At 39.9% G+C, this 22,951-nt stretch overlaps 1 protein-coding gene across 1 annotated transcript in view; it reads right to left on the reverse strand.

Moving 5' to 3' along the window:
- Positions 1 to 22,951, reverse strand: part of SATB2 (SATB homeobox 2) — a 183,612-nt gene that overhangs the window by 21,152 nt on the left and 139,509 nt on the right. The window contains exon 9 of the mRNA XM_084829960.1: positions 17,867 to 18,064. Within this exon, the coding sequence (XP_084686086.1) occupies positions 17,867 to 18,064 (198 nt within the window). The remainder of the gene's footprint in view (positions 1 to 17,866; positions 18,065 to 22,951) is intronic.

Genomic DNA, 22,951 nt, shown 5'->3' on the forward strand with positions numbered 1-22,951 from the left:
GGGCCTTCAGATCCTTAGTATTCAAATGTCTGAAAAAAATATTATATAAAGAAAAGTTTTAATGAATTTAATAGAGAAAAGCACTTTAATTAAATGCTGTCAAAGAGGATTGTATTAATGACTGCACACAAAGGAATTTTAAGCTAGCCAAGTATATTTAGCAAATAGGAACTAGGCTTTGGACGGCTGTAACTATTTATGTTTCCGCAACTGCAATGCATCTAGATCACACTGCCAAGTGAAACCAGTTATGTTATTAGATATGATTTTATTTATTGAGGACTATTAAAATTTCAAATGCCACAAGGAAAACATTTTCACTTTAAAAATGAAACGAAATTATTTCCTGCTTGTATGAGGGAAAATCGGAGAGGAAATAAATAATAAATAGTAATAATTACTCAGCACTTAACTGCTGGAGGGTGGTCTATGCACATATTTTAAAGGCCATGTAGGAATTTTACTATGTCTCCTCCTAGTGTCTTAGGGCACAATCCTATCCATGTTTAGCCAGGGAAAGATCATACAGCTGTCAGTATGCCCATGCCAGCATGGCTAGCGAGGGCATGCTGGGAGATGTACAACTCTTTTCGGTCTAAACATGCAGAGGATTGCACCCTTAACCAATTAGAGGGATTCATTGTTCAGTGAACATTAGACATCAAGAAGCAGACAACTGAGCTACCACATCTTAGTAATATTTCCTTCATTATTTTTTATTATTAATAGTGGGCTTAAAAATAATTAAATAATGTAAATTATAGCAAATATATATGTGCAAGATCTTAAAGTATTATGATAGTTGGGTAATCTATTTTTTCTACATTATGTTTATTTAGTTATTTTTCCCTTTTCTTATACCAATGGCTTAGTGTAGGAAACAGTAATTTGCCCAAAGCTACCCAGTTACCTTACTGGTGATGTGAAAATTTTGAATCTGAAGAACCCATGTCTTAAAAATTAAAATAAAATACGTGTATCAATTTAAATGACTTTGGGACAACATCAAATGAGGTTAAGCATAGCATTACTAACATAAGAATACTGAATACCAGAACACTTTTGGAGAACTTGTGCTTCAGCATTCCTGGCTGGTGTGCCTGGGATTGCAGACCTGGTAATTTTTGTTGACTTCATGGCAAGGCTGCTCTACACCACTGAGGTGAGTATAATTACTATAATCCAGAGATGTGCACAAGCATGCTAGGAGTCTGGTGTGAAAACTGCCGTACCCTTTGCCACCATGGATGCATCAGTGTCACTTAGGGGTTCAATCTACTACAGTTTGCACTGACCCCACTGATATGGATGCATGCAGCAGTGGTGTTGATCAATAATCTGAATCACTGGGTCTCAAAATGTTAAACAACACTGATTTTTATATAATGTTGAAATGAGTACCACAAGTCTGAAAAAATTTCAACCACGTTTGCTTCACCTTAAAATATATTTAAAACATTGAATAGGAAGGGCATAACTAGATGTGATGTAGAAGATCCATAAGAGGCATTTTTTAAAAAAGGTAACAACTGCAGGGGTGGGGATTGGGCCGGGGGTGGGGGTTAACTCTTCCCCTCTGGTGTTTCCTGATCCACCCACCCAAGCTTCTATTGCTCCACAGACAGAAATGGACAGGTATCCAATTTTAAAACTGCAGGACATCCTTTTCATGAATCTACCACATCAGATCTAGTTTGGCCCCAAAGGGAAAGGAGAAAGAAAAAAATATGCTGATTATTTGTCCCTTATATCCATTCAAATTTGAGGATTTCTGTAAATGGTCAGCTTCAACTTTCTAAAGAAATCAGTTAGTTTGGGTGTCTTGTTCAAGTAATTAATTACTTAATTAAGTTTAGAATGCAATCTTTGTTACTGTGAGTAAAGCAGCTACACTCTTCTGTCAGTTCCAAGATAGTTTGGAATCTCTCTGAAATAGTGAGTAAGAGATAGCAATATATTACTACACTACATATGTATCTTAGAACAGTATGAATAGTACTGTACTTTTTAACTTTGGCATGCAGATGTTAAAAATATGAATCTTTACAGACATTCAAAGTTAAGAATTCCATCTGTCTTTCTCTAAATTAAGATGAAGAAAGCTTACTGTAGTAGTAGTAGTAGTAGTAGTAATAACACAGAACCTGAAAACAACAATAAAAAGCAATCACATTTTTTTAAAGGTTGTCTCAAAGGTCACTAAAAAATATTTTGAGTGGTGAACTTGCTTTAGAAAAGAGTGCCAAAAAATTAGAACCACTGATGAGAAACTCTACTCCTGTGAATATTACTTGTGGGCAAGCGGATACAGGAAGCAGTCCCTGAGATACACTGGGCATAAGTGTAAAAGCTTAAGGGCTTTTGAAGTTAAAACTAAGAGTTTGAACTGGGCTCAGAACTGACACCACATGTCACACAAACTGCAGTGACATAATCTGGCTACCTCACATACAGACTGCGTGATCCCAAAGCAACACATCAGATGATATTAACAACTGAGATAACTGTTTCTAGAAAAGAATAAATGGGTGTCATTTCATGCAGACATTATATTAAAAGAGAAGTAATGCAAAGAAAAAGAATACAGAAAAAGGAGAAGTGATCTGGAATCCTTAAGAACACCACAGATCAACTCACAGGAATCCAAGCAGCAGTCCCACGGAACACAATCTCATGGATGGGAAGAGTCAAAGATGGTCTATTGTCAAGCCACTAATTGCCCACCAAGTCCTGCAAGGGCTAAAACACAGTGGTCAGTGTTTGGGGGTTCGGTGCCATCAGTATGGTGAGGACACCCAATTTGCTCTCTCCTTTCCATTTAAATCTAAGGAAGCTATTCTAAATCAGTGTCTGATGTCAGTTATGTACTGGATAAGTGCAAACAAATTGAAGCTTCATCCAGACAAGCCAGAGGTGCTCCAGGTTAGTCAAAAGGCAGATCGGGAACAGGGATTTGACCTGTGTTAGATGAGGTTACACTCCCTGTGAAGACTCAAGTTCAAAGCTTGGATGTACACCTGGATACAGCCCTAATTTTTATTCGGCCAAATTTTGGAGGTCTAAGCTGCGGTGCTGTTGAAGTAGGTTTTACTCTGGTGGGCACTGCTTTTTCCTCCTTATTATGTGTTTTTACTGGTGTTTTTCTTGGATGTGGTTTTATTTGATAAATTTTAATGTTTTAATTATAAGTTGGTTATTTTATTTATATTGTATTGATAGCCTCCTTGAGCACTAATTTAAGGCAGGATATTAATTAAATAAATAAAGGCTGGATAGATGATGATAGACAGACAGACAGACAGACAGATCTCTAGCACAAAAAAGGATTAAATTAGGCTAACCAGAATCTTTCATGACCTCCTAGCCATTCTGTGGTAAGACTGAAGTGCCCTTTACACTGTAGAGAAGCACCACAGAAGCTGCTTTTCTATGGCTTCATCCCATGGTACTAAGTTTAAAGACCCAAAGGTATTTGAGCAGGGCCAATCACTTGGATCCTTCCCATGGAACTAGCACCCTGCTGGAAAGGAGGGTACTGCTTCTATTGGGAAGAACCTGTGTGATTGGTCCCACTTGTGGCTATGGACCTTTAAATGTTACAACAGTACTATAGGATGCACCCCTGGAAAAGCAGCTCCCATGGTGCTACTATAAAGAATAAGGGTGGGAACTTGCTCCAAATTCTGGTATACTAGAACTACTACAAAGCATGGACGAGGCCCTAAACATTACACTGCCCATCCTTTATATTTACAACAGTAGCAGACTAGCTGGTGAGTCCTGCTGGGATGAGATTAAACTGCTGCAACATCTGAGGAGGCTGAACTTGACCCCAGCTTGTACTGTATCATTAAAAAATTGAAGTCTAAAGCATCTATCAACTTTTCTGCTTATTAGGTAACTGCATGACAAACCAAAAATCTTTAAATTCTCTTCCAGGCTGAAGCTGAACCCTGACAAGACCGAGGTACTTTTGGTGGGAGACAAGAGGAGGCTGGGGGATGTTGACCTGGTGTTGAATGGGGTATGGCTACCCTTGAAAGACCAGGTCCGCAGCCTGGGGGTCATTTTGGACTCCCAGCTGTCCATGGAGGCTCAGGTATCAGCTGTGAGCCGGACAGCGCTGTATCAACTCCATCTGATACGGCGGCTGCGCCCCTTCCTTCCCGACCATCTGCTCCCATTGGTAGTACATGCCCTGGTCTCCTCTCGTTTAGACTACTGTAATGCGCTCTACGTGGGGTTACCCTTGAAGACGGTTCGGAAACTGCAGCTGGTACAGAACGCGGCAGCTCGCCTGATTAAAGGCAGCCGCCGGCGAGATCACATCACTCCAGTGCTGAAGGAGTTGCACTGGTTACCAGTTGTTTTCCGGGCCAAATTCAAGGTCTTGGTTTTGACCTTTAAAACCCTATATGGTTCCGGCCCAGCCTATCTTAAGGAGCGCCTCCAGCAGCACCAGACAGGCCGCTTAACAAGATCAGCCTCGGATGGCCTTCTCTCTGTCCCATCAGCCAGGACAGCTAGACTGGTGGGGACGAGAGAGGGGGCCTTTTCTGTGGTGGCCCCCACTCTGTGGAACTCCCTCCCTAGGGAACTCCGTCATGCCCCCTCTTTAATGAGCTTCCGTCATGCATTAAAAATGTGATTGTTCAGGCAGGCATTTGGGGTGGGTTAGGGTATTTTAGAAAATGTTTTTATTGTAGAATTTTATTGTTTTAAACTGTTTTTATTGTATGTTGTACATCGCCCAGAGTGGCTGGGTGACCAGCCAGATGGGCGATTAATAAATTTAATAATAAATAAAATAATAATAAATAAATTCAAAATAATGGCCCCTGCAACCCAAAACAGGCTGGGTGAGGAATGATGGGAGTTACAGGACTTTTTTCTGTCTAAACATGCACGATACTATCTCTCACCCAGATAGTATATCAGCTGCATGATCTGGTCCCAGAAAGCTTATCAATTTGTGTCTTCCATTGTGTCCCCCCCCCTCCCCCTGCGCCCCATACAAATCAGAGACACCGGCTTAATTCATATTTTTGGATAATGCTAAGGATATTAAAAATAAAGTAGGGTAAGAATGGTGTTAGTCCTCTGACTTGCTCATCTTGTTTCAGGATTCTGCTTCATTAACACACAGGGTTGTTAGAGCTTATGATCTGACAAACAGTTTCAGCTCCTGTTTTTTTCTAGAAATGAGTGGCTATGATTGTTCAGAAGCTGATACAAAATGCACTTGCCCAGATAAGCAGCAGATAACACATTATGGGCTGTATCTAGGGATGGACAGAATCCATTTCTAATCCGTTTTGTGTATTATCATTCATAAGTCTATTCCACCTTATTTCCACATTCACCTGCATTTTAAAAAATATCTGAATGGAGTTAATACTTAAATATGTATTTTTGAACATATTTTCTCACCAAGTACATATCTTGAAATGTATTTCATCCTAAAATATGGATTTGATCCTTTTTTTTTAGCTGAGAACAGCTCTGCAGAAGCTGGAGAAGGATGAAATGGCGTTCCAATCCAACACATTAATGTGAGAGGTGTGGAGCAGGTTAGTTTGCTTTGAAATGTGGACCAAACAAAATCCTTGAGCATCCCTAGTACTATCCAATGCTGTTCTTACGTTTTCCTTTAGCCCCTTGCACCACCCCAAATCTGTTAAAGATGATTCATAGGCCCTCTGCAACAGAGGTGACATGGGGGAACATGCAGGAAAAAGGGGAAATTTGTGAAAATCACATCTCTCCCCCTTCTGTTCATGGAAGTCTCTGCTGGAGGAAAGAGTCTTCTGTGAACAGGTGGACAGCACTGGAAACACTCTATGACAGTATTGGCAAGGCTGCACTAGTTAGTTTCTGGGGCACAACTCAAGGTAGATGTTTTGGCATTTAAAGCCCTTAATATCTAGAGTCCAGCGCATTACATGGGGTGCTGTCTTACACAGAATTATCTGTGAATTTGGTGAGAGGTCACAGAAATAGAATGTACAATCTCAAAAGTGAAAAAACACTTTGTCTGGAATACTTTATCTACAATTTTCAGGATAAAATAATACTAAAAATACAATACAGAACTAAGGAAGTTTCTCTTCTTCCCCATGTAAGCTACATTACAGTGATTATGGGAGTTATAGGCGTATTCTTAATAAAAATCTGCAGCATTCCCTAGCCACATTAGGGATCCATATTAAATAGAAACAGCTGAAATGGCATGATAGGTAGGTTTGGCTGCAACAGTAAAATCTCAGTGGCTTTCCATTGCAATTGTAATAACTATCTATCATAAGAAACTCTACTGGATATCTCAAAGTCAAATATAAAGGGCCTCTTTGCCTGTAATGTGTAGCTTACTGGTTTTGTCAAAATGCGTGCAAAGCTTGCAGGAACAAGGGTTCTGAGCCTCTATAAACTGTCACAGTATGTCCAAATGGTGCTTATTAAAAAGTAAAGTGGTCAAACATTCATTAAAACATAAACCACAGTGCATAGCCACATATTTCTCCATGGTGAGGCATCAGTTTCCAAAAAGATGGCAACTCAACTGTAGCAAGAAGGCCATGATTTTGCTTTGAGGATTTCACTTAATTTTATGCACCCTTTCATTAAAATAGCTGTAATTTGTTGGGGCCTCAAATGCCCTCTCTCAAAAGGTTTAAGCTGGACCACTCAATTAAGTGGCATGGATACTGTAACCAAAGTTTGACAATGTATTTTAAAGTTATATTAGTAATCAAACAATAATTTGGGAAGGCAAAAGAACAATTTTTTTAAGGTAGGGGTCATGCAGGGCAAGTTGGAACTTACAACAAGATTATCCTTTGGGAAAGAAGATATTTATATCTCTCTAGCCCTCAAGAATGAGTCATACATACTGGAAAATATTAGACAACATTAAACTAAATGTATAACTGTCAGCTCTGCCTTTAATTAGCAATTTAATCTGCTGCCCAGTTTTTTCCCTAAGTTTTAACTATATAATAGTTTCCTAGATTGTACTTTTAAAAAATACAAAACAGGGTAAAAGTATTTTATAAATTGTAATGCAAATGAAGACATGCTGAGATGTCTATAGCTCTCCAGGTCAAAAGAGCAGATCAGTGTAGCTTGAAAAAAGGTAACATCAGGAATCTAAACTCAGCAAAATATTTTTTCCACCATAACTACATTCTGTCCACTAGCCTTATTTGTTCTGTAGCTTAGGCATTTTGCACATTGTTTTAAAATCTTAATTCGACTGAAAGGAGAAGACTGAAGGTATTTTCAGTGTGTTTTTTCCCCTGTCCTTTTATTGCCATTGAGAACTTACAGAACGTTTATGAAACTTCATGGATAATCTTTATTTTGGGTACAGCTTCCACATATGTGCGGGTTCTTGTTGTCATCCCTCCCGCCCCAAAGCCATTATGTAAACTGATGCATATTATATTGATGGACCAGGGTAACCAACAGGTACACTGTTGCTGTTCATGCCACAATTTCCATTTCATTTTGCTTTCTTGCCTTAATGCAAGCACAAAGAGACTGTCCTTGAATATGCCAGCAACAAGCTTTTAAAATATTGTTTTGTTTATTTCTTGCACATTAGCTACTGTTTTTAATCATATTGCACACTTTACATACACATTCTCATCTAGCTGTAGTCAAACGGTTATGAATGGCTATTTGTGCTATTTGTAGATTACAATGTGCATCCCATTGAGAGCAACGCAGTGCTGAGAAACATTCACAGTGATGCACATTCTTGTGCACTTTTAGCCTTTGTTTCTTCCCCCACAACATACATGTCCAGTTACCAATTATTTCAGAATTGGACATAAGGAAATTTGGAAAAAATGTCAGCACGAGCAGAATAATACCCGAGTCAGACATTTAACCTGTTGGATTACCATGGCATCCCTACTTTTTAAGAAGGTTATAGAAGAGACACATTTTCTTCTATCATAACTGGAGAATTCAGAGCAAGACATACAATGTGAAAGTTCTAAACCTTCTGAGAATGACAATCGCAACACAGTAAAATGTGCAGATATTTGCTTGACTACTTTGTTAGAATTAATTAATGTGCAATTTTAGCAGTTGTGTTGCTTTTCTAAGGGATGACTGGAGATGAGAAGAGGACATGAGACATGAAGGTAGCATAGTGACTAGGAGACTGAACTACAAGTTAGAGCCTGCCTTGAGCAGAAGGGTGGACTAGATGATCTCTGAGGCACCTTCCAACTCTGTGAATCTATGATAAATTAGCCCTCTTTCAAGAAGAAAGTATCAGACAAAATGTTATTGTGATTAAAGAACAAAAGTAACTGGGGGGTGGAAGGAACAAGATTCTACCACACTAAACAGAGGAACATATGTAAACAAAAATTGTTCGGTATTGTCAATACCGTATCATTGGGTCTAACAATGCCCTATTATTGTGTTTTGCAGACAACTGCCAATATAATTATTACATTATTTCAGCAATTAGCTTTCTTTTTAAAGAGTCTTACAGATCATTTATTTGATCTAGGTATTCTGATCTTATTTTTGTCCCCAAACAGGTATTCAATATGCTACATGATTGTTTAATTCAGTCTCATATTTAAAAGAGTTTAGTTTATAATTGCATGTTTCCATATGGTACTCCCTCTTCTGATTATGGTTTTGTAACAATACTATTTCCCAAGGAGAAGTGGCCATGACCTATATTCAGTGATATCTTCTGTTAAGAAATTTTCTATTTTACTGCTTCTGAAGCATTTGTCCTCTTTCTTCACACATCCATATGCACCAATCATCTCTACTCATTTCCAGTATACAATTCTAACATTATTGTAAAAGGGGAAGGACATAGGACATTCAGAGCTCCAAAATGAAGGCCTGTACATAGACACTATTTTGCAGAAGAGCTCCTAAGCTTTGCTGATTTACTAACATATGCTAAATGTGTCAACTGCATTGCAGACAAATATATTTTCTCTCATAAGTGGGCATTTTGCTGCAGCCAGTACTCTGTAGTCAAAAGCTTGATTCAAACCAGGTTTCAATTCAGTCATGAAGCTCTTTGGTTGATCTTTGAAAAGTCAGTCTCTCTCTCAACCTAACCTATCTTGCAGAAGTGTTGTGAGGTGAAATATCCCACTATACATTTTTTAGGAGACAGAACAGGATGCAAATGTAACAAACATTATTCCATTCCCTAAACAGATTGAGAATGATTTTTTGTATTATTAAAAGTACCAACTAAGATTATTCCTCCTCAGCAGCAGAGTCAATTTGAACAATGGATAAAGTAGGAAGAAACTAGATATATACCTCCAGTATGCTATTGTTTTTATTACATATGACATTAACGGAAGTAGATAATGTTATGGAGGAAATATTAGCCAGAGTGTGGGCTTCCGACAAACACAAGGCTTTGGGGCTCAGCTCAGAAGTAGCATGCTAAACCCAGAAATACACAGATAACAACCAAAGGGGAAAGTCTTATATGCTATAAAAAATCAAAATAATTGAAGTATGTGAGAGGAGGTGGTAAGTGCTACCCATTTATTTATTTATTTAATTCACTAAGGGCATCAGATACTTCCTAAATCATCAGCTCAAGCCCAAACAAGAGAACTAAATCCCAGAAGAGTAAACGTTTAGAAATTTAGCAGTTCAGGAGCTAAATTCCAGGGGAGAAAATCCTAGGGATGGATGGATCTGTCAGTCTCAATTTCATTAGGATTGTAAATTTTTTGAGGTTAAGCTCATTCATCTCTTTTCCACATCAGATTGTGATTTAAAAAAAAAAATCCATATGCAAATTTATACACATTTTTCATAATGTATGAATTAATGTACACATTTTAAATGTACACATTTTTGGATGTATGCACCCATTGACTAAAGCATGTTTGTGCACATTTTGGAAATGTACACATTTTTCTTTGCGCATGAAACATGCACATATTGCTGAATGTTTTTTTCTTTTCTTGCTTTCTTTTTACAGAACACATCATAAGCTTGGAAGTGTATGGATTTATTACTGCAAACTGCATCTGGGAGATGCAAATTGGGTTAATCTGTAAAAACAAAAAACAAAAAAAACTCCAGGGAGCAAATTTTTCACATATCCCGAGCAGAAACAGACAGTTCCTGCAGCCCTTCTCTAGCAGAAAAGTCTGAATGGCGGCAGAAAAATTCAACAGATATTTAGACTAAACCTAAGTTTGGAAATGGACTAATTTAATATATAGCTCTACATAAGGGTGGGGAACTTTGGAAGGTCTGGAGGTCATTTCTGCCTCCCAGAACCCCCTGTAGGCAGCACTCCACAGGGCACCATGCAGTCCGTGGGGCAATGGGAAAAATAACTGGTTTGCTGCAAAATTCGTGGCAAAGCGCTCTGTAGGGTTAAATGTAGCTTGTTTCAAGGTACATTTTACCCTTTAAGTGTTCCGTAGCAACTAGAGTGCCAAAATAAAGGGTCAAATTTAGCTTCAGGACAAACTAAAAGCGATCCGCAAAAGCGCCATTTTTTTTTGCTGCAGTATGGGCAGAGGGACCACATGCAGACCATGGCCCAGGAGTTTTCCACCCCTGCTTTATACTGAACTGGATCACAGTGAAGACCTAGCTAGTGGAAAAGTGCTTTTAAAAAAGTGTAGGCTTAGTGTTCAGTACAGCTCTTGTTTAGGTTCAGTTTTTAGGTCTTTAAATGCAACTCATAACAGCAAAGTTTAGGAATAATTGTTGTTGTTCAGTCGTTAAGTCGTGTCCGACTCTTCATGACCCCATGGACCATAGCATGCCAGGCCTTCCTGTCCTCCGCTCTTTCCCGGAGTGTGCTCAAATTCATATTCATTGCATCAGTGATGCTATCTAGCCATCTCATCCTCTGCCGTCCCCTTCTCCTTTTGCCTTCAATCTTTCCCAGCATCAGGATCTTTTCCAGGAGTTTTCTCTTCGCATTAGGTGGCCAAAATATTTGAGCTTCAGCTTCAGTATCTGTCCTTCCAAGGAGCACTCAGGGTTGATTTCCTTTAGGATTGACTGATTTGACCTCCTTGCAGTCCAGGGGACTCGTAAGAGTCTTCTCCAGCACCACAGTTCGAAAGCATCAATTCTTCGGCGCTCAGCCTTCCTTATAGTCCAGCTCTCACAGCCATACATTGCTATTGGGAAAACCATAGCTTTGATTATATGAATCTTTGTCGGCAAGGTGATGTCTCTGCTTCTTACTATGCTGTAAGAATAAGTTTGCCATAGCTTTCCTCCCAAGGAGCAAGCGTCTTTTAATTTCATGGCTACAGTCACCGTCTGCGGTGATCTTGGAGCCCAAGAAAATAAAATCTGTCACTGCTTCCATTTCTTCCCCTTCTGTATGCCAGGAAGTGATGGGGCCAGATGCCATGATCTTCATTTTTTTAATGTTGATTTCCAAACCAGCTTTTGCACTCTCCTCTTTCACCCTCTTTAGATCCTCTTCGCTTTCTGCTATTAGGGTGGCATCATCTGCGTATCTGAGGTTGTTGATAATTCTCCCGGCAATCTTAATTCTGACCTGTGATTCATCCAACCCAGCATTTCTCATGATGTACTCTGCATATAAGTTAAATAAGCAGGGCGATTATATGCAGCCTTGTCGTACTCCTTTCCCAATTTTGAACCACTCGGTTGTTCCATGTCCGGTTCTTACAGTTGCTTCTTGACCCTCATACAGTTTTCTCAGGAGACAGGTAAGGTGGTCTGGTACCCCCATCTCTTTAAGAACTGGCCAGAGTTTGCTGTGATCCACACAATCAAAGGCTTTAGCATAGTCAATGAAGCAGAAATAGACGTTTTTCTGGAATTCTCTTGCTTTCTCCATGATCCAGCAATTTGATCTCTAGTTCCTCTGCCTCTTCGAAACCCCGCTTGTACTTCCGGTAGTTCTCGGTTCACATACTGCTGAAGCCTAGCTTGTAGGATTTTGAGCATCACCTTGCTGGCATGTGAAATGAGCGCAATTGTACAGTAGTTTGATCACTCTTTGGCATTGCCCTTCTTTGGAATTGGAATGTAAACTGACCTTTTCCAGTCTTGTGGCCACTGTTGAGTGTTCCAGATTTGTTGGCATATTGAGTGCAGCACTTAACAGCATCATCTTTTAGGATTTTAAATCGCTCAGCTGGAATACTGTCATCTCCGCTAGCTTTATTGTTAGTAATGCTTCCTAAGGCCCACTTGATTTCCCTCTCGAGGATGTCCGGCTCAAGTTCAGTGACCGCACTATCATGGTTATCAGGGACATTCAGATCTTCCCTGTATAGTTCTTCTGTGTATTCTTTCCACCTCTTCTTAATCTCATCTGCTTCTGTTAGGTCCCTGCCTTCTTTGTCTTTTATCATGCTCGTCTTTGCACAAAACGTTCCCTTGAGATCTCCGATTTTCTTGAAAAGATCTCTAGTCTTTCCCATTCTATTGTTTTCCTCGATTTCTTTGCACTGTTCATTTAAGAAGGTCTTCTTGTCTCTCCTTGCTATTCTCTGGAACTCTGCATTCAGTTGGGTATATCTTCCCCTTTCTCCCTTGCTTTTCGCTTCCCTTCTTTCCTCAGCTACTTGTAAAGCCTCATCAGACAGCCACTTGGCTTTCTTGCATTTCTTTTTCTTTGGGATGGATTGAGTTGCTGCCTCCTGAACAATGTTATGGACCTCCGTCCATAGTTCCTCAGGCACTCTGTCTATCAGGTCTAATCCCTGAAATCTATTCCTTACCTCCACTGTATATTCATAAGGGATATGATTTCGGTCATACCTGAATGGTTTAGTGGTTTTCTCTACGTTCTTCAATTTAAGCCGAAATTTTGCAAGAAGCAGCTCATGATCTGAGCCACAGTCAGCTCCAGGTCTTGTTTTTACTGACTAGTATAGAGCTTCTCCATCTTTGGCTGCAAAGTACATAATCCATCTGATTTCGATATTGACCATCTGGTGATGTCCATGTGTAGAGTCGCCTCTTGTGCTGTTGGAAAAGAGTGTTTGCTATGATCAGCATGTTCTCTTGGCAAAACTCTGTTAGCCTTTGTCCTGCTTCATTTTGTACACCAAGGCCATGCTTGCCTGTTATCCCGGTGATTTCTTGACTTCCTACTTTAGCATTCCAATCCCCTATGATGAAGAGGACATCTTTTTTTGGTGTTAGTTCTAGAAGGTGGTGTAGGTCTTCATAGAACCCATCAACCTCAGCTTCTTTGGCCTCAGTGGTTGGGGCATAGACTTGAACTACTGTGATGTTGAATGGTTTGCCTTGGATTTGTACCGAGATCATTCTATCGTTTTTGAGATGGTATCCCAGTACTGCTTTTCCCACCCTTTTGTTTTCTATGAGTGCTACTCCATTTCTTCGAAGGGATTCTTGCCCACAGTAGTAGATATGATGGTCACCTGAATTAAATTTGCCCATGCTTGTCCATTTTAGTTCGCTGATTCCCAAGATGTCGATGTTCAATCTTGCCATCTCATGTTTGACCACCTCCAGCTTACCTTGATTCACTGATCTTACATTCCAGGTTCCTAAACAATATTGTTCTTTACAGCATCGGATTTTCTTTTCACCACCAGACACATCCACAGCTGAGTGTCCTTTCGGCTGTGGCCCAGCCGCTTCACTCTTTCTGGCGCTACTTGGAAATACCCTCTGCTCTTCCCCAGTAGTATATTGGACACCTTCTGACCTGAGGGGCTCATCTTCCGGCATCATCTCTTTTAGCCTTGTGATACGTTCCATGGGGTTTTCTTGGCAAGGATACTGGAGTGTGTTGCCATTTCCTTCTCCAGTGAACCACATTTTGTCAGAACTCTTCGCCATGACCTGTCCGTCTTGGGTGGCCCTGCACCCAGTTTTAAAAACCAGAATGTAAGTCTAGAAAATGCATATTGAGCCAGCCACATACCAATTCAGCCTCCTGAATTCCCGAAGGAGGTCAAACTATATCCTCTCCTTAATCCCCTAGCCATTGTCGCTTGATAAAAAAAAAACACTTCATTCTCAGGGGGTGCAACTGACCTAGCTTTCCACTCACTGGAGTTTGGTGCAGCCTAGTAGTTGAGCCATTTATAAATCCCTTGATGTATAAATGAGGCCTTCTAATTCAACTGGCTGCAGTAGCAGTTGGGGGAAGTTAGGCAGGGCTATAAAAGTAGGACAGGTTCGTGAGGGAACCCAGCTGACAGAGTGCAAAGAAGGGCCCCAGTGACAAAGTGTCAAGGTAAAACCAAATTCTTTGCATCTGTCTTCACTGCAGAGGATGTAGGGCAGATACCAATTCTTGCATGGTATTTTCAAGAAGGGAGTCTGAGGAACTAAGACAAATAGTGGTGACAGGATATGATGTTTCAGACCATACTGATGGGGAAAAAGAACAAATCACGGAGTCCAGATGGTATTCATGCAATAGTTCCTAAAGAATTCAAATGTGAAATTGTTGATTTTCTAACAAAATTATGTATTATGTTCCTAAAACTGGTTACTGTACAAGAGGACTGGAGAGTGGCTGATGTATCACTAATTTTAAAAAAGGGATAGGTGACTAGTTAAAGAACAGAAAACAGAAAGTAGGAATATGATCAATTATCACAAGGGGGGAATGTAAACAGTAGGGTCCCCCAAGGGACCTGTCCCTTTTATCTTGTACATAAACTTTCTGGAGTCAGGGGTAAGCAGTGAGATGGCAGAGTTTGCTGACATCACCAAATTATTTAGGTTAGTTAAAACAATTGTGAAGAGCTGCTGTGAAAGAGGTAAATTACATGTTAGGAATCATTAGGAAAGGAATGGAAAATAAAATTAATCAATATCATAATGCCCTTATATAAATCTATGCTGCAACCACACTTGGAATACTGTGTATAGTTCTGGCCACCACACAGATAAAAGAAGTACTTCTTCACACAGCCATAGTTGAACTATGGAATTGGCTTCCACAAGGTGTAGTGATGGCCACCAACTTGGATGGCTTTAAAAGGGAATTAGACAAATGCATAGAAATATAAGGGTATAAAAGTCTACTAGTCATAATGGCTATGAATTACCTCTGATATCAGAGGCCGTATGCCTCTGTATAACAGTTGTTCGGGAGGGCACTATTGCATTCATGTCCTGCTGTGGGCTTCCCTTAGGCATATGGTTGGCCACGGTGTGAAGAGGAGGCAAACAAGACAGCACATCCCTTCTTAAGTTCTTATGTGGTATGGTGATAGAGCAGGAGTGCACAACCGTTTCAATCCCAAGGGCTACATGTAATTGCTGGTTCATGTGCACATATACATACACGGATGCACAAATGCACACATATGTGCACATGCGTACATATCCTAGCAATCTGTAAGAGGATATCTAGGAGAGGGAATAGAGAATACAGGCAGCAGGGGTGCGGTGATTTGGGTGGGGGTCAGGACACTCTTGGGGGGCTGCAGTAAAGGCCTTGGGAGGGGTGTATGCAGCCCCTGGGCTGCAGGTTGTGCACCCCTGTGGTAGAGGTACGGACAACAGAAAACAAAAGCAGTTTTAAAATAGCCTAGCTCCAAAACACAAAAAGGTGAAATAACAAAAATACACAACTGCAATATGAGTGTGTGTGTGTGTGTGTGAAACCAAAGTACTGTACTGCACCCAAACACTGTCATTGTAAGAACTCATACATCCTTTGCTTCTCTGATAATATTATTTTCAAGTTCTTCACTAATGGATTGCACTGTGAATGACTCTTGCAACTCTCCTTTCCCTTTTCGTCTCACTTCCCTGCAAGTACTTTTGTGGAGTGTGCTCTAAATGAGGAAATGTGTACACTAGTGTCTAGGAACTCTAAGTATTTTTTAAAAATCTCACTATTTCTTAGGCTTACAACATGCAAACTGTATAAAAATGCTGCCACCAAGAGCAGCCAAGCCAGGATGTATGAACAGTAATGACAACATTTAGCTAATCCCAGTATCTTCACATTAAATAGCCTTCTTGGCAGTTAGTTTTGAGAATTATTTTTACCTTAACTCTACATTAAAAGGGTCATGAGTCACTGTATTTTAATGGCAATCTTTTGCTTCCTCAAGTCTCAGCAGTATGGGAGAGCTACCAACAGTTTTCTGACAGCTTCAACTATCTTAGTGTTGGAGCTGGTAATTCAAATACATTCCACTGAGTAGCTTTATTGAGTTAAGTTTATCACTCAAGCAAGGGACCAATGGAAGAATGGTATTAGAATCAGGGCTAGTTTTGGGTCTTTTAATCACTAAGGAAGCAACAATATATTGCTCCTTGTCAGTGCTATTATCAATCCCCTTGAATGGGTAATCTCAAGTACAGAATGTTCTTGAGATCATGAAATGCACATGTTATGTCAGAATGGAAGACATGAAATATTAATTTATTGATGATGATGATGATGCCACTAAATTATTTATTGGTAGCATTCTCCATCTTCACCAGTTAAGGAAACAAATTGGGTCTCAAACTCATCTTTGACAATTCATTATTCATCCTGCAGTGTGACAGCAATTGAGACAGAACAACTATGCCTATGTCCTAAAAAAATTATTATTGTAGGAAGAAGAACAAACACAAACATCCATGCATATTAACAGGGTGCATTGATTAATAGACTCTTTTAGAAGTGCTTCAACTATTGATAAAAGTACTCAGTCTGAAGATATTTGACAGAGCAGTCAAAGCGCAGTGACTTTTTTTTTTTTTAAAGAATCAAGGCCACATTGAACAGAGTAAACATTAAATGGATTAACTTCTACTAAAATTTGAGATACCAGGACCCTTACTATCACATGCGACATATAACCACGTGTAATGGCTTCAGTTTGATTAATCTGATCCAGATTAATCAAACTGAAGCTGATTCACTGATTCTTTCACTGATTCTTTCTGGTTAATTATGTAATAGAGAAACCCATTGCAAAGTCAATATTAGGATTTAGTATTGGATAGGCACAACAATACCTTAAGTATAACATCACCAAAACACAGATCGGATGTATCAAGTGGGTTGGGGAGTCTCCAGAGTTTTCCTATATGTAGATGCCAATGCCAGTTCCAGCTATTTTTCTTCGTTTTTCATATTTTGATTGTAATAAATAATTAATCTAAAGCTTTGTAACTTGTTGACAAATACAAATGTATCACATTGCTATGCACTGCAATGTGTCACTAAGAAACAACATGCAGTATGAAGAAAAGTAATGTGCTCAAAGAGTTTCAAAAGTTGGCTAATTTATGAAGGTCAACTGTTAAACTCCAGCTCTAAAAGAATAGTTACAGCTGTCATTGAAACCTACCTACAAGGCTGGCATTTTTCATTTGATATGAAAATTGTATGACATATCTTTAGTAGCCATATGTGGTTAAATATGGGTTAAGAAAACAATCACCCTACTGACTTTATAAATAGATCTGATTTTATTACATTTTATATTTTCCAGTGTTTTCTTCTGTAAAACTGCTTCATCTCTCAACACTTTCCCTATTCTAAGAACATGGTGATTTCAAAAGTTGGAAATTGAATGAGAAAACATAATACAGAGAATTCCGCTTTCTAAACATTATTCTAATAACTAATTACAGAAGAATGCATAAAGGACACTGGACAGCACCCAGACAGGAATGAAAAGACATAAACTACAAAATGTGTTAGTCTACAGTAGCTAGCTAGGAGAGACTCTTGAATACACACACACATAAACATATTTCTTACAACAGAATCCTGATCCTAAGAGAACACAGGAAGACATTTTGTGCTTCTAAATCTGGAAGATGTTGGAACCAGTTGTGTTTTCCTTCCTTTAATAGCCAATGTAGGACAAAGAATCATTTTAAAATAGGTAACTAAAGCACTGACCTGCACAGGCTCAGGGGTAAGCTGGACAACATGCTGCATACGCTCACTATGATGATGCCTGGACTCCTCTTCATAGATGACATCCCTCTCATGCTGGGGAAGATTCAGGAAGCGCCGAATGGTACACAGATTTTCCCACAGAGTACGATTTTCCGGACTTGGATTTTCTTTCCAGCGGAGCAGCTCACACAGCCAACCCTGAAGTGGAAAGACAAAATAACTGACTTGTTAAGTACCAATGAACCGATGAATAACATAATTGTCTGTTTTTTTAAAGTGTTGAAGAAACACTTTCTTCTGTTGTTCCTCTATGTTCCTCTATGTCTACCTCTATGTATTAGAGGTAGCACTTCTAATTCCAGCTACCCACTGGGGATAGCTTATATTAGAGTGCTTAGGATCACCACAAACTAAGGATACCAGGATGGTCAGTATAATCCTACTGCAACCCAAACAGCATCTAGCAAGTTACCCTGGACATACACAGTGCACTTGAGGTATATTCTCTGAGATGCCTTCAGCTATAGAAAACATGAGTCAAAAATTCCAGTTTTTACCCAAATGGGGACTCTTACCACCCTCTACTAGGCAAGGCAGGCACACTGTGGTGCTCCTTCTTGGCTGCCAGATACTGGGCACTTAATATGAAAACACATACAATAAGGTTTTCTTTTAAAGTCTACTTGAAGCAAATTTGCCATGTTCCCAGGGAGATCATATCTTACCACACTCCCAGGGAGGGGTAGGATATGGTCTTATATTGATGATATCAGTTATGAGAGACACAACATGTGCTGATATGATGGAACTTGGCACCCAGTCAGGACCCAAGTAAGAAGAGTCACTGGAGTGAAGTTTTGAGAGGAGCCCCCAGAACAACGAGCAGGGTAGTGGGGAGAAAAACACGCTGTCCTGCCCACTATCACGCACCCAGCCCAGCAATAATTTAGGAAAGTACAAAGGACACAGTGAAGGTACACCTGGATTGTAAGCAGTAGCTAAAAGCTTAAAAAAAATTACAGAAATTTGGAAAGCAGTGGAATACTTTAAAAAGGTGTCTACACATCATGTCAATCATCTGATCAGTGTGAACCACAAAGTACTATTCAAGGCCTTCTGGCTCCCTCAAACAGCTTAGCAGGGGATAGAGAGGGCACTCCTTTAAGAATCTAGGAAGTTTCCTAGAACTGTATTTGCCAGGAAACTTTCCAGGTTTCCTTAGGAGCCCCCACTAAGCTACCAGAACAACTTTAACAGATGCTACAGCCATCAACTGATTAGCAGTGCCATCTTCTTCCACTTACTACATTTTTTCCACTGATTTTAATAGGTTTTATTGGGAAATCATCAATAGAATTTCCCCACAATAATCAACAGGCAGAAATATTGCCTATGTCCTTATGAGAAAGAGTAATGTAAATCATGGGGCAGAAGAACAGTACTTTGTTAATGGGTGAAAGACTCTCTCAGCCTCAGTCATTTACACATATATGGAGAGTTAGATGTGCTTATATCCAAAGCAGTTGTAAGTACATTATATGCCTTCAGAGCCCAGTGCAGAAGACTTTGTTCACACCTGCAGGCAGCTGTCCCTTGCATGGCAGCGCCTGGATCATTCTTTCTTGTAGTTTTACAAGTGAAAACGCAGTGCAATAATGATGCTATGTGAAAACATGCATTTCCTAACACTTCTGAAAGTAAAATAAGTTTGACAGTTTTATAGCCCATAATTTCAAGTGAGAGTTCAGGTTTTTAGATGGTATGAGCATAATCCAGGCAAAGTTATCTTCATCCTATTGAAATCAGTGGTAGTTGAGCAATATCAGTGGGACTGTGTCTTGTGTTAAGAAGCACCTAGAAGATCTTGATTTTTTTTTAAGGTTCAAGTTGTCTTCTTTCAAAACCATATGTGAAGGTTCCTAAATAGAAAGGTTTGTCACTGCCCTAAAGAGTCATTGAAAGATTTTGGTATAACAAAAACTTGTAAGCCAGTGACAACTCCTGATGCAAGGTGCTATAAAAACCTCATATAATATCATGTTGTTGTTTGTCTAACTCTCCACTGTGTCTTCTGCCTTTTCCAAAAAAGAAAAAAAAGGGGGGGGGGAGGCAAGATTTGATTATCTCCGCTGCATCAGCCAAGACAGCAACACCAGCTGTTCTCATTGTGCAGCCTCTTCCTCACGGCCTACATGTTAATAACCTGATCATTCCATTTTCTCCTTCAACTGCCGGCTGCAGCACAGCGAAGAGACAAAAACCCAGGCCCATCTGCAGCAGCTGTAGGCACTGAACTGTGAAGCCACTGGGGATTTATAAACTAATCTGTAACACAACACTGCCTTGTTTTTACAAGTGAGAGGCCACATTTGTGCAGACCTGATCTTTTCTTGCAATAAGCTAGGAATGGGGGGTGAAGTGAAAAGAAGATATCTAATTATTTGCTTGGAATAAATATCTGGATTTAGTATTTTAGATGGTATGTGGCTAACCACAGAATCAAGTGATGTCTGACTCCCACAAACATTCTCTTCCCCTTGCCCCAAATTCCATGTCTCTTTAATAATAATTTTTTTAAGACACCTACCAAAAACTCTCAGCTCCAAAGTGTTTTCTCAGGGGTTCTTCCATACAAAGGAAACAATTTTTGATGTAAAATAAACCATCTGTGGAAAAAATAAGCTCCTATTCCTCCATCCTCTTTACTGATCCACATAAGTCTCCAAATGAGCACTTTCAAATATTTCAAGCAGGTATGGTTAAAAGACCTCCCAAGGGAGCAATTTTTTTCAAAAAGAAAAAGGACCTGCAATTTTTTCCAGAAACTTTTTTTAAGGATAAGAAAAACCCTACACTGTTCAAAATGAATGTTTTGAGTGACCTACGCCCTAAAACCTAATGGCCTGTCTGAGGATGCAGTTGCATTTTCAGAAGGCTCAGCTTGAAAAGAGGCAAGTGACAGCTGACTACTACCATCTCCGCTTATGATCTTGGAATGCCTCACACAACACTCAGCTGCATTTGATTGATAAGCACTGCTATAATCTGCACTCATTACAGTCACTTAGCCTGACACTACAGGCCTCATTATGGACTATGTGCTCTCTGCCATTAGTCTTTAGGAAGTATAGTGCTCAATTTGCCAAGCAACTTGCAAGGTCCTGACCGTGGAGCTATTAAGGAGAGAACTAGACTGCAGTGTGACCATGTGTGCAGACATGAGCAAACCAAATTAATTTCTGGCAAAGGAAGTTACCAGGCAAAGATCCCATCCTTAGGACACCTGAGAACATCTCAATTCCCCAGCGGACATAAGCTAATGGCATGTTTAGCAGAGCTCAGTTCTGAAGGTGAATCACATTCTTGTTATTTAGGGAAATATTAATCCAGTTTCCCCAGAAATTCTTTGCTTGGCTGATCAGATTAAGGGATCTAGCCTTCTACAGCACACACAACACACACACACCACAGCAGGGCCCAAGAAATCTGTGATACTTCACAGCCTCAGACATATTGCACCATGTATACCCAGCTGCTACAATAATTAGCTTATGAATGTATCAGCTGGTTCTGCGATTTTTATAAATAATAACTAACCTACAGAGCAGAAAGATTTTCATGAGCCTAATATTAGCAAGACATTGCTAAGCCCTCTTAACTCTGTAATGTCATTGTGCTAAATGCTGTCTTCATGCTTGCAATTTTATACTACTGGGCCTCCCTCTGATGCCATTTATAAATATTTATTTGGCATCAGCAATGGCAATTCATTTGTGTCAGCTTCTTTCACAACAGCTATTATTTGTTTCACAGTCTATTTGTACACTTATCCACAACAAACCTCTCTTTCATCCACTGTTCTTCTAGCCCTTCATCTATTTATTCAAACAATTTTTCGCCCACCCATTCAGGACTATATATTTGTCTACCAAATAGGTGTCAGGTGCCAGTGTGGGTAATATGGGAGAAAACACTATGCTGCTATAACCCCCATCTAACCAAAACACACCATACCCAAACAAACAACTACTACAAAAAGTGTGTGAGCACACTGTTGTGTTCCCTCCCCCCATTTAAATAATCTTAGTGTGCCATCCAAGAAAGTTTTGCAGTACCAAGCAAAAAAAAAGTGTAAATGTCAAATAAAACAGTGACAGATGACAGTATTCTCTATTGAATAGCACCGTTGCTTCGTGCATGTTCGATGAGAACTCATGAATTATTAATAAATAAATCTCTTTAAAAAAAAAACACCCTCAAGTAGTTGTGTTACTTTATTCAGGGAGGTGGTAGCAGGGGGGAGTCCATGTGAGTTATACCGAGCATTCCAAGGGAATTATTTCCATGTAAGAAATGTTGATACAGAATTTCACATAGATGGAGGCATTCATGCTGATTTCAGGCTTTTGGCTAATGTTACTGGTGCCAGAGTTTTAGGGAAGACAGGTGATGAGAATGGGTTTGATCCAATGAAGCTGAATGTATGTAGAATTAGCCCGTTTGTTAGACATAACACTCAGAACATATCTGATCCCTTAGTGGCCTAATTCTGTCAGTCAGCATCTCTCTTATGCAAACATGCCCAGAAACTAACTTCCAAGATTGCTATGAAGGGTCTTCTCTTACAAACTCAGATCATCATGTGTCTTGTTGTTGTTCAGTCGTGTCCAACTCTTCGTGACCCCATGGACCATAGCACGCCAGGCCTTCCTGTCCTCCGCTCTCCCCCGGAGTGTGCTCAAGTTCATATTCATTGCATCAGTGATGCTATCTAGCCATCTCATCCTCTGCCGTCCCCTTCTCCTTTTCCCTTCAATCGTTCCCAGCATCAGGGTCTTTTCCAGTGACTTTTCTCTTCGCATTAGGTGGCCAAAATATTTGAGCTTCAGCTTCAGTATCTGTCCTTCCAAGGAGCACTCAGGGTTGATTTCCTTTAGGATTGACTGATTTGACCTCCTTGCAGTCCAGGGGACTCGTAAGAGTCTTCTCCAGCACCACAGTTCGAAAGCATCAATTCTTCGGCGCTCAGCCTTCCTTATAGTCCAGCTCTCACAGCCATACGTTACTACTGGGAAAACCAAAGCT

The sequence above is a fragment of the Heloderma suspectum genome, chromosome 1 (assembly GCF_057233095.1).
Source record: "Heloderma suspectum isolate Gila_16-S chromosome 1, 16-S_ref, whole genome shotgun sequence".
Lineage (NCBI taxonomy): Eukaryota > Metazoa > Chordata > Lepidosauria > Squamata > Helodermatidae > Heloderma > Heloderma suspectum.